The sequence below is a fragment of the Cherax quadricarinatus genome, chromosome 41 (genome assembly GCF_038502225.1).
Source record: "Cherax quadricarinatus isolate ZL_2023a chromosome 41, ASM3850222v1, whole genome shotgun sequence".
Taxonomy (NCBI): Eukaryota; Metazoa; Arthropoda; class Malacostraca; order Decapoda; family Parastacidae; genus Cherax; species Cherax quadricarinatus.
Window position 1 is genome coordinate 23,235,398 of NC_091332.1, and position 13,568 is coordinate 23,248,965.

General features: G+C 46.0%; 2 protein-coding genes across 3 annotated transcripts in view; one reads left to right on the plus strand and one right to left on the minus strand.

Annotated features, from left to right (window-relative positions):
- LOC128695988 (CTD small phosphatase-like protein 2-A) overlaps window positions 1–1,742 on the minus strand; it is a 455,855-nt gene extending 454,113 nt beyond the window's left edge. The window contains exon 1 of the mRNA XM_070093077.1: window positions 1,590–1,742. Coding sequence (XP_069949178.1) covers window positions 1,590–1,678 — 89 coding nt within the window. The 5' untranslated portion in view covers window positions 1,679–1,742. The remainder of the gene's footprint in view (window positions 1–1,589) is intronic.
- Window positions 1–13,568, plus strand: part of LOC128695941 (synaptic vesicle glycoprotein 2C) — a 298,500-nt gene that overhangs the window by 83,517 nt on the left and 201,415 nt on the right. The gene's annotated exons all lie outside the window — the stretch shown is intronic.

Genomic DNA, 13,568 nt, shown 5'->3' on the forward strand with positions numbered 1-13,568 from the left:
CTGTTACTCTAACTTTAGCTACAACTAGATAATGATTCGATATATCAGTTGCCCCTCTATGAACGTGTACATCCTGGAGCCTACCCATCAACCTTTTATCCACCAATACATAATCTAACAAACTACTTTCATTACGTGCTATATCATACCTTGTATATTTATTTTTCCTCTTTTTCATAAAATATGTGTTACTTATTACCAAACCTCTTTCTACACTTAGCTCAATTAAAGGCTCCCCATTTTCATTTACCCCTGGCACCCCAGATTTACCTACTACTCCCTCCACAACATTTTTACCCACTTTAGCATTAAAATCCCCAACCACAAGTACTCTCACACTTGGTTCAAAGCTCCCCAGGCATTCACTCAACATTTCCCAAAATATCTCTCTCCTCTATACTTCTTTCTTCCCCAGGTGTATATACGCTTACTATAACCCACTTCTCACATCCAACCTTTATTTTACTCCACATAATCCTTGAGTTAGTACATTTATAGTCCCTCTTTTCCTCCCATAGCTTATCCTTCAACATTATTGCTACTCCTTCTTTAGCTCTAACTCTGTTTGAAACCCCTGACCCAATCCCATTTATTCCTCTCCACTGAAACTCTCCCACCCCCTTCAACTTTGTTTCATTTAAAGCCAGGACATCCAGCTTCTCATTCATAACATCCACAATCATCTCTTTCTTATCATTCGCACAACATCCACGCACATTCAGACTTCCCACTCTGACAGTTTTCTTCTTATTCTGTTTAGTAATTATTACAGGAAAAGGGGTTACTAGCCCATTGTTCCCGGCATTTTAGTTGACTTTTACAACACGCATGGCTTACGGAGGAAAGATTCTTGCCGAATAAGGCAAGCGAAAATTTGTGTATGCAATAATTTCGCAAAAACCATTCTGACCCTACCTAAAAAATATATTTCATTGTTTTTGTGTATTATTAAATTATTATAAACTTATATAAAATATATTTAGGTGGATTAAGCTAAATTAAATTGTGCTTTTTATAATGAGGTTAGGTAAGTTTTCTAAGGTTCTTTTGGTACAAAATTATTAATTTTTACATTAACATAAATGATAAAATATATCTTTAAACGTTTAAGATAAAAATTTAGAAATGACTTAATTTTTAAATGAGTTCTATAAAGATTACCGTGCAGCCTTAATGACCCTCGTGTAGTCGACAGGCTTTAAAACTCTATTAACTATTGCACAAAAACTAAAATATCGTATAACTTTATTAAAAATGATCCAAGTCCACCTGCGCATGTGAATAATTCCATGAACCTTTTCTGACGGAGAAAATTTGAAGTCGACCTTACGAGGCGTTTTCAAGTTGTAAACGAAAACGTGGAAGAACAAAAAATTCTGACCACCACTGAAATGCACATCCTCCTAGAGATACCTAGCTCAGGGTACAGTAACTATTTTGATTATGTGAGGATCAGGGAGCCTTGATATATATAGTAGAGCATCTTAGCATACAGGCAGGGAGAATATTCACAAGCAGGGAGTATATACATACATTAACATGGTTGTGTGGGGATAGAGGTGAGCGTGGTTGTAACAGTGGCAGCTTACTTGGTGCTGCAGAGATGGTATGGTGAAGGCCGCGGGTAGCAGTAGATGACACCTGAACGAAGCAACAGACCCACTGGTGTCCCACACATCTTGGAGCGCTAATCTCTCACCCCGACGGGTTTTAGCGCTTTCTCGTGAATGAAATTTAATTGATAACTCACAGAGAAGCAGTTTTAATGTGAAGAGTACAAAAGTTATTGAGTGAATCAGTACTTGATGTCTTACCTCGTCCACAACACACCTAGTGATATATGCTATCATCGGCAGCAGCACACAACAGTGACTGAGTATCTGACAGTGTGAGGAGTGTGTGCTGGTGTTGATCTGGATCAAGTACTGCCTCCTGGAAACCCGTCAAACCTCTTCACTTGTAGTGTTAACTAGTGACATTTCGGGAGCTGGATAAATATACGCATCGGGGATACATCTTGTGAATAAAGACACTTTACTACCAGCATATTCAACTTTCAACTTGATGAAGAGACATTTAATCATAATTTCACCTAAATTTTAATTGTATTTTAAGCATCGTTTGATATTTTAACAAAATATTCTTGTCAACACATGCCCTTTAATTTTGGCCAAAATTACAAGTCTTTATATGAATGATGATTTTACTGAACATATACTATAAAGTGTAATTCCTTCAAAGGCCTATTTGTTATACCAGAAGCTCGCAGTATAATTTGATTTTTTTTTGGTAGAACATTTAAATCAATTCTCAGCGTGGTGAGAATACTTGTTTGGTAGTGCCACGTCACTCAAGTTAACCATTGCCAGGTAGAGTCGGTAACTGGATGGGTGACTGCTACGGGTACACCTAGGGCATTAAAGCGTAGTTAGGAGAAAGCTTGCACGGGACAACAACCAACACAAAGATGGCCTCCAGCCCCGGGGCGCCACAAGACCGAGTATCCTTGAGACGAGACTAACCAGTTTTCTGAGCCAGTTTACCTAAATTTAGCAAAGCTTACGTAAACTTCAGCTGTATCTGACCACCGTTTGCACCAATCACAGCGAGGTCCTGCCCACGGATTCCACCAATGGCGATGAGCTCGTGATGGTGGATTCCACCAATCGTGGCTCGCAGAGGCTGGGTCATCTAACTTAGTGAGGTGAGAGTACTCGAGCACTGGTGTGGGTGAGTCCAGGCTTGACACGCAACCAGTGTTCCAGTTGTGAAAAGTGAACAAACTTTGAATACTTCTTGAACAGTGATTATAATTTACACAGTATGTTTAAAACTGAATAACCAAGCAGTTCAAGTACTCTGTAGACACAATAAACCCAATACCAATCATGACGAGTACCTACCCACGGACTTAATCATGGCCAGTACCTGGCCACGGACTCCAATCATGGTGAGTACCTGTCCACGGACTCATCATGGCCAGTACCTGCCCACGGACTCCACCAATCATGGCCATTACCTGCCCACGGACTCCACCAGTTATGACTAGTACCTGCCCACGGAGTCCACCAATCATGGCCAGTACCTGCCCACGGACTCCACCTATCATGACAAGTACCTGGCCACGGACTCCACCAATCATGGCCAGTACCTGCCCACGGACTCTACCAGTCATAGCCTATAGTGTACTAACACCAACCATTCATATTTCGTACATCTTGCAATGTTTCACAAAATCGTGATAACACGATTGGAAACCAGGGTACGGGTAGGGTTAGAACCCATGGCGAGTGCGTCGTAAAACTCCAGGCCAGTGCGTAAGCCACTGGGTCAACTGACTACAATAAGATACATCCAATTAGGTATATTTATACACTATAGGGAGGTTAACATGGGACACCACTGTGACCACAAATGCAAGTTTTTACAGATGACTCTCCTGCCAGCCTGGCCAGGCTGTCCTGTGGTTAACGCACTGTCCTGTGGTTAACGCACTGTCCTGTGGTTAACACACTATCCTGTGGTTAACACACTATCCTGTGGTTAACACACTGGCCTGTGGTTAACGCACTGTCCTGTGGTTAACACTATCCTGTGGTTAACACACTGGCCTGTGGTTAACGCACTGTCCTGTGGTTAACACACTATCCTGTGGTTAACACACTGGCCTGTGGTTAGCACACTATCCTGTGGTTAACACACTGGCCTGTGGTTAACACACTGGCCTGTGGTTAACACACTGGCCTGTGGTTAACACACTATCCTGTGGTTAACACACTGGCCTGTGGTTAGCACACTATCCTGTGGTTAACACACTGGCCTGTGGTTAACACACTGGCCTGTGGTTAACACACTGGCCTGTGGTTAACACACTATCCTGTGGTTAACGCACTGTCCTGTGGTTAACACACTATCCTGTGGTTAACACACTGGCCTGTGGTTAACGCACTGTCCTGTGGTTAACACACTATCCTGTGGTTAACACACTGGCCTGTGGTTAACACACTGGCCTGTGGTTAACACACTGGCCTGTGGTTAACACACTGGCCTGTGGTTAACACACTATCCTGTGGTTAACACACTGGCCTGTGGTTAACACACTGGCCTGTGGTTAACACACTATCCTGTGGTTAACACACTGGCCTGTGGTTAACACACTGGCCTGTGGTTAACACACTGGCCTGTGGTCAACACACTGGGCTGTGGTTAACACACTGGCTTGTGGTTAACACACTGGCCTGTGGTCAACACACTGGCCTGTGGTTAACACACTGGCCTGTGGTTAACACACTGGCCTGTGGTTAACACACTGGCTTGTGGTTAACACACTGGCCTGTGATTAACACACTGGCCTGTGGTTAACACACTGGCCTGTGGTTAACACACTGGCCTGTGGTTAACACACTGGCCTGTGGTTAACACACTGGCCTGTGGTCAACACACTGGCCTGTGGTTAACACACTGGCCTGTGGTCAACACACTGGCCTGTGGTCAACACACTGGCCTGTGGTCAGCACACTGGCCTGTGGTCAGCACACTGGCCTGTGGTCAACACACTGGCCTGTGGTCAGCACACTGGCCTGTGGTTAACACACTGGCCTGTGGTCAGCACACTGGCCTGTGGTTAACACACTGGCCTGTGGTCAACACACTGGCCTGTGGTCAACACACTGGCCTGTGGTCAGCACACTGGCCTGTGGTCAGCACACTGGCCTGTGGTCAACACACTGGCCTGTGGTCAACACACTGGCCTGTGGTCAACACACTGGCCTGTGGTCAACACACTGGCCTGTGGTCAGCACACTGGCCTGTGGTCAGCACACTGGCCTGTGGTCAGCACACTGGCCTGTGGTCAACACACTGGCCTGTGGTCAACACACTGGCCTGTGGTCAACACACTGGCCTGTGGTCAACACACTGGCCTGTGGTCAACACACTGGCCTGTGGTCAACACACTGGCCTGTGGTCAGCACACTGGCCTGTGGTCAACACACTGGCCTGTGGTCAACACACTGGCCTGTGGTCAACACACTGGCCTGTGGTCAACACATGGCCTGTGGTCAACACACTGGCCTGTGGTCAACACACTGGCCTGTGGTTAACACACTGGCCTGTGGTCAACACACTGGCCTGTGGTCAACACACTGGCCTGTGGTCAACACACTGGCCTGTGGTCAACACACTGGCCTGTGGTCAACACACTGGCCTGTGGTCAACACACTGGCCTGTGGTCAGCACACTGGCCTGTGGTCAACACACTGGCCTGTGGTCAACACACTGGCCTGTGGTCAACACACTGGCCTGTGGTCAACACACTGGCCTGTGGTCAGCACACTGGCCTGTGGTCAACACACTGGCCTGTGGTCAACACACTGGCCTGTGGTTAACACACTGGCCTGTGGTCAACACACTGGCCTGTGGTCAACACACTGGCCTGTGGTCAACACACTGGCCTGTGGTTAACACACTGGCCTGTGGTCAGCACACTGGCCTGTGGTCAACACACTGGCCTGTGGTTAACACACTGGCCTGTGGTCAACACACTGGCCTGTGGTTAACACACTGGCCTGTGGTCAACACACTGGCCTGTGGTTAACACACTGGCCTGTGGTCAGCACACTGGCCTGTGGTCAACACACTGGCCTGTGGTCAACACACTGGCCTGTGGTCAACACACTGGCCTGTGGTTAACACACTGGCCTGTGGTCAACACACTGGCCTGTGGTTAACACACTGGCCTGTGGTCAACACACTGGCCTGTGGTTAACACACTGGCCTGTGGTCAACACACTGGCCTGTGGTCAACACACTGGCCTGTGGTTAACACACTGGCCTGTGGTCAACACACTGGCCTGTGGTCAACACACTGGCCTGTGGTCAACACACTGGCCTGTGGTCAGCACACTGGCCTGTGGTCAACACACTGGCCTGTGGTCAACACACTGGCCTGTGGTTAACACACTAGCCTGTGGTTAACACACTGGCCTGTGGTCAACACACTGGCCTGTGGTCAACACACTGGCCTGTGGTTAACACACTGGCCTGTGGTCAGCACACTGGCCTGTGGTCAACACACTGGCCTGTGGTCAACACACTGGCCTGTGGTCAACACACTGGCCTGTGGTTAACACACTGGCCTGTGGTTAACACACTGGCCTGTGGTCAACACACTGGCCTGTGGTCAACACACTGGCCTGTGGTTAACACACTGGCCTGTGGTCAACACACTGGCCTGTGGTCAACACACTGGCCTGTGGTCAACACACTGGCCTGTGGTCAACACACTGGCCTGTGGTCAACACACTGGCCTGTGGTCAACACACTGGCCTGTGGTCAACACACTGGCCTGTGGTCAACACATTGGCCTGTGGTCAACACACTGGCCTGTGGTTAACACACTGGCCTGTGGTCAACACACTGGCCTGTGGTTAACACATTGGCCTGTGGTCAACACACTGGCCTGTGGTTAACACACTGGCCTGATATAGTTTACTACTCACTTACCAAGAGTTCAAACCCCACCCGTTCCGTGATTTGTTTTCAATCGTCTGACTACGATTTCGTGAGTTCACTGGGTTCACTGGAGGTTACACTCAGCTGCTATCGTGAAGGTAAATCTTGAAGACAATGTTTGGGTCCATCGTGACTGCTACAAAGTTATAACACAACAATGATTCAGAACGGACCCAAACATAGTTTTAAATTTTTTTATCTCTGATGGTAACAGAAAACACGATTTGCTTGTAAATAGCTCATTGGTGTGCGAAACGTTGCGGAAATAAAGGTCTTTACTGCAGTCATATGTTTGCTGCCAACATGGGCAGCCTGCCTTATCTTGAACTTATAGGTTAGATGGCAGACGATCCTGGTCGTCCTGTCCAGATGTTTCGACAGTCCTGTCTTCTTTCAATGTAATATTGGCCACATTTTTCTTCAGTCTCACTTCAGTTTCCCTCTGTAAGAGATTATGATACATCTGTGTTACTGGTACATAACTTAAGACAGCATCAACACGGAGCCCCGGGGATCGTAACTTAAGACAGCATCAACACGGAGCCCCGGGGATCATAACTTAAGACAGCATCAACACGGAGCCCCGGGGATCATAACTTAAGACAGCATCAACACGGAGCCCCGGGGATCATAACTTAAGACAGCATCAACACGGAGCCCCGGGGATCATAACTTAAGACAGCATCAACACGGAGCCCCGGGGATCATAACTTAAGACAGCATCAACACGGAGCCCCGGGGATCATAACTTAAGACAGCATCAACACGGAGCCCCGGGGATCATAACTTAAGACAGCATCAACACGGAGTCCCGGGGATCATAACTTAAGACAGCATCAACACGGAGCCCCGGGGATCATAACTTAAGACAGCATCAACACGGAGCCCCGGGGATCATAACTTAAGACAGCATCAACACGGAGCCCCGGGGATCATACCTTAAGACAGCATCAACACGGAGCCCCGGGGATCATAACTTAAGACAGCATCAACACGGAGCCCCGGGGATCATAACTTAAGACAGCATCAACACGGAGCCCCGGGGATCCTAACTTAAGACAGCATCAACACGGAGCCCCGGGGGTCATAACTTAAGACAGCATCAACACGGAGCCCCGGGGATCATAACTTAAGACAGCATCAACACGGAGCCCCGGGGATCCTAACTTAAGACAGCATCAACACGGAGCCCCGGGGATCCTAACTTAAGACAGCATCAACACGGAGCCCCGGGGGTCATAACTTAAGACAGCATCAACACGGAGCCCCGGGGATCATAACTTAAGACAGCATCAACACGGAGCCCCGGGGATCATAACTTAAGACAGCATCAACACGGAGCCCCGGGGATCTTTGAGGCTCTCTTAGCTAATGATCCTTTAATGGAATATTTGACGATATCCCCATTAATCTGCTGATGTCTCCTAGCTCAGGCTGACACTACTGAAGTCTCCTAGCTCAGGCTGACACTACTGAAGTCTCCTAGCTCAGGCTGACACTACTGAACTCTCCTAGCTCAGGCTGACACTACTGAAGTCTCCTAGCTCAGGCTGACACTACTGAAGTCTCCTAGCTCAGGCTGACACTACTGAAGTCTCCTAGCTCAGGCTGACACTACTGAACTCTCCTAGCTCAGGCTGACACTACTGAAGTCTCCTAGCTCAGGCTGACACTACTGAAGTCTCTTAGCTCAGGCTGACACTACTGAACTCTCCTAGCTCAGGCTGACACTACTGAAGTCTCCTAGCTCAGGCTGACATTAGTGAAGTCTCCCATCTCAAGCTGACACTGCCGCCGCCGATGCCGGCGGCGGCAGCGGCGGTTGTCGATTTTCTAAGCAATTTACATCACACTCGACTGAAGAAGCCTATTGTGTAGGCGAAACGTTTCGGTATTGTATCCCATTATCACATTGGTAAATGAGACACTTGTACAACATTTGGGTATCATTATTCTGGAAACGTTTCGCCCCTCAGTGGCTTTTTCAGTCCAGTGCAGAAAATTAGCTTCGCTTCGTTTATGTTGACGGAGGCGACTGCCAGAACACTGCTAAATATGTCATTTTTACAAGAACCTGAACCGACCTCAGCTGTGTTCTTATCTGTCTCTGTCTACAGCCTCTCTTGCTCTCTGTCTGCAACCTCTCTCTTGCTCTCTGTCTACAACCTCTCTCTTGCTCTCTGTCTGCAACCTCTCTCTTGCTCTCTGTCTACAACCTCTCTTGTTCTCTGTCTGCAACCTCTCTCTTGCTCTCTGTCTACAACCTCTCTTTCATGCTATCTGTCTACACCCTCTCTCTTGCTGTCTGTCTACAACCTCTCTCGTGCTATCTGTCTACAACATCTCTCTTGTTATCTGTCTACAACCTCTCTCTTGTTATCTGTCTACAACCTCTCTCGTGCTATCTGTCTTCAATCTCTCTCTTGTTATGTGTCTACATCCTCTCTCTTGTTATCTGTCTACAACCTCTCTCTTGTTATCTGTCTACAACCTCTCTCGTGCTGTCTTCAATCTCTCTCTTGTTATGTGTCTACAACCTCTCTCTTGTTATCTGTCTACAACCTCTCTCTTGCTCTCTGTCTACAACCTCTCTCGTGCTGTCTTCAACTTTTCTCTTGCTATCTGTCTACAACCTCTCTCTTGCTATCTGTCTGCAACCTCTCTCGTGCTATCTGTTTTCAATCTCTCTCTTGTTATCTGTCTACAACCTTTCTCTTGTTATCTGTCTAGAACCTCTCTCTTGGTATCTGTCTACAATCTTTCTCTTGCTCTCTGTCTGCAACCTCTCTCGTGCTATGTATTTTCAACAGCCAACTCTCTTATTGTAGCTCTGTGTTGAGTGTATTGTTGTCTTCTGAGAAATAGAAAGTGAAGAATTTAAATATCCTTGATCCAGCAAGGTTTGTGACACATGATCCAGCAAGGTTTGTGACACATCATCCAGCAAGGTTTGTGACACATGATCCAGCAAGGTTTGTGACACATCATCCAGCAAGGTTTGTGACACATGATCCAACAAGGTTTGTGACACATGATCCAGCAAGGTTTGTGACACATGATCCAGCAAGGTTTGTGACACATGATCCAACAAGGTTTGTGACACATGATCCAGCAAGGTTTGTGACACATCATCCAGCAAGGTTTGTGACACATGATCCAACAAGGTTTGTGACACATGATCCAGCAAGGTTTGTGACACATGATCCAGCAAGGTTTGTGACACATGATCCAACAAGGTTTGTGACACATTATCCAACAATGTTTGTGACACATGATCCATCAAGGTTTATGACACATGATCCAGCAAGGTTTATGACACATGATCCAGCAAGGTTTGTGACACATTATCCAACAAGGTTTGTGACACATTATCCAACAAGGTTTGTGACACATTATCCAACAAGGTTTGTGACACATGATCCATCAAGGTTTATGACACATGATCCAGCAAGGTTTATGACACATGATCCAGCAAGGTTTATGACATGATCCAGCAAGGTTTATGACACATGATCCAGCAAGGTTTATAACACATGATTCAGCAAGGTTTGTGACACATGATCCAGTAAGGTTTGTGACACATGATCCAGCAAGGTTTGTGACACATGATCCAGCAAGGTTTATGACACATGATCCAGCAAGGTTTGTGACACATGATCCAGCAAGGTTTATGACACATGATCCAGCAAGGTTTGTGACACATGATCCAGCAATGTTTGTGACACATGATCCAACAAGGTTTGTGACACATGATTCAGCAAGGTTTGTGACACATGATCCAGCAAGGTTTGTGACACATGATCCAGCAAGGTTTGTGACACATGATCCAGCAAGGTTTGTGACACATGATCCAGCTGACACATTATCCAACAAGGTTTGTGACACATGATCCAGCAAGGTTTGTGACACATGATCCAGCAAGGTTTGTGACACATGATCCAGCTGACACATGATCCAACAAGGTTTGTGACACATGATCCAGCAAGGTTTGTGACACATGATCCAACAAGGTTTGTGACATGATCCAGCAAGGTTTGTGACACATGATCCAGCAAGGTTTGTGACACATGATCCAGCAAGGTTTGTGACACATGATTCAGCAAGGTTTGTGACACATGATCCAGCAAGGTTTGTGACACATGATCCAACAAGGTTTGTGACACATTATCCAGCAAGGTTTGTGACACATGATCCAACAAGGTTTGTGACACATGATCCAACAAGGTTTGTGACATATGATCGAACAAGGTTTGTGACACATGATCCAGCAAGGTTTGTGACACATGATCCAGCAAGGTTTGTGACACATGATCCAGCAAGGTTTGTGACACATGATCCAGAAAGGTTTGTGACACATGATCCAGCAAGGTTTGTGACACATGATCCAGCAAGGTTTGTGACACATGATCCAGCAAGGTTTGTGACACATGATCCAACAAGGTTTGTGACACATGATCCAGCAAGATTTGTGACACATGATCCAGCAAGGTTTGTGACACATGATCCAGCAAGGTTTGTGACACATTATCCAGCAAGGTTTGTGACACATGATCCAACAAGGTTTGTGACACATGATCCATCAAGGTTTATGACACATGATCCAGCAAGGTTTATGACACATGATCCAGCAAGGTTTATGACATGATCCAGCAAGGTTTGTGACACATGATCCAGCAAGGTTTATGACACATGATCCAGCAAGGTTTGTGACACATGATCCAGTAAGGTTTGTGACACATGATCCAGCAAGGTTTGTGACACATGATCCAGCAAGGTTTATGACACATGATCCAGCAAGGTTTGTGACACATGATCCAGCAAGGTTTATGACACATGATCCAGCAAGGTTTGTGACACATGATCCAGCAAGGTTTATGACATGATCCAGCAAGGTTTGTGACACATGATCCAGCAAGGTTTATGACACATGATCCAGCAAGGTTTGTGACACATGATCCAGTAAGGTTTGTGACACATGATCCAGCAAGGTTTGTGACACATGATCCAGCAAGGTTTATGACACATGATCCAGCAAGGTTTGTGACACATGATCCAGCAAGGTTTATGACACATGATCCAGCAAGGTTTGTGACACATGATCCAGCAATGTTTGTGACACATGATCCAACAAGGTTTGTGACACATGATCCAGCAAGGTTTGTGACACATGATCCAGCAAGGTTTGTGACACATGATCCAGCAAGGTTTGTGACACATGATCCAGCAAGGTTTGTGACACATGATCCAGCTGACACATTATCCAACAAGGTTTGTGACACATGATCCAGCAAGGTTTGTGACACATGATCCAGCAAGGTTTGTGACACATGATCCAGCTGACACATGATCCAACAAGGTTTGTGATACATGATCCAGCAAGGTTTGTGACACATGATCCAACAAGGTTTGTGACATGATCCAGCAAGGTTTGTGACACATGATCCAGCAAGGTTTGTGACACATGATCCAGCAAGGTTTGTGACACATGATTCAGCAAGGTTTGTGACACATGATCCAGCAAGGTTTGTGACACATGATCCAACAAGGTTTGTGACACATTATCCAGCAAGGTTTGTGACACATGATCCAACAAGGTTTGTGACACATGATCCAACAAGGTTTGTGACATATGATCGAACAAGGTTTGTGACACATGATCCAGCAAGGTTTGTGACACATGATCCAGCAAGGTTTGTGACACATGATCCAGCAAGGTTTGTGACACATGATCCAGAAAGGTTTGTGACACATGATCCAGCAAGGTTTGTGACACATGATCCAGCAAGGTTTGTGACACATGATCCAGCAAGGTTTGTGACACATGATCCAACAAGGTTTGTGACACATGATCCAGCAAGATTTGTGACACATGATCCAGCAAGGTTTATGACACATGATCCAGCAAGGTTTGTGACACATTATCCAGCAAGGTTTGTGACACATGATCCAACAAGGTTTGTGACACATGATCCAACAAGGTTTGTGACATATGATCGAGCAAGGTTTGTGACACATGATCCAGCAAGGTTTGTGACACATGATCCAGCAAGGTTTGTGACACATGATCCAGCAAGGTTTGTGACACATGATCCTGAAAGGTTTGTGACACATGATCCAGCAAGGTTTGTGACACATGATCCAGCAGGGTTTGTGACACATGATCCAGCAAGGTTTGTGACACATGATCCAACAAGGTTTGTGACACATGATCCAGCAAGGTTTGTGACACATGATCCAGCAAGGTTTGTGACACATGATCCAACAATGTTTGTGACACATGATCCAACAAGGTTTGTGACACATGATCCAACAAGGTTTGTGACACATGATCCAGCAAGGTTTGTGACACATGATCCAGCAATGTTTGTGACACATGATCCAGCAAGGTTTGTGACACATGATCCAGCAAGGTTTGTGACTCATGATCCAGCAAGGTTTGTGACACATGATCCAGCAAGGTTTGTGACACATGATCCAACAAGGTTTGTGACACATGATCCAGCAAGGTTTGTGACACATGATCCAGCAAGGTTTGTGACACATGATCCAGCAAGGTTTGTGACACATGATCCAGCAAGGTTTGTGACACATGATCCAGCAAGGTTTGTGACACACGAGCGTCACATTTGGGAACCAGATGGACCCAAGACGTAATCAACAGAGTTCAGACTGGTGACATTTTCACTTTTTTCGTCCTTTCAAAACCTGGTTCTGTTGGAGTTCATTAGTTCAACTTTTATATTGAGGTGGAGTTCTTCAGACTTTATTTCAGCTGGTGACAGTACCTCAGACTGCCATCTCAGCGTCGCTTTCATATATATCCTCTGGACGATATTCATCTTAAGGTTGTGAACTGTTGCCTGTTCATCACATGTCAAGAATACTTTAATTTCTAAAATAAAGATTAAAGCAAATTCTCAGTGCATATCGGGTATATACTGAGATATAAACCCCTCTGTGTATATTCACTGTTATTCTCTATAAATATAGGTAAAGGGAAATATTCCCCTCAGGGTACGTGTATACAGAGCTGTCAAGAACACAGGATATAACTA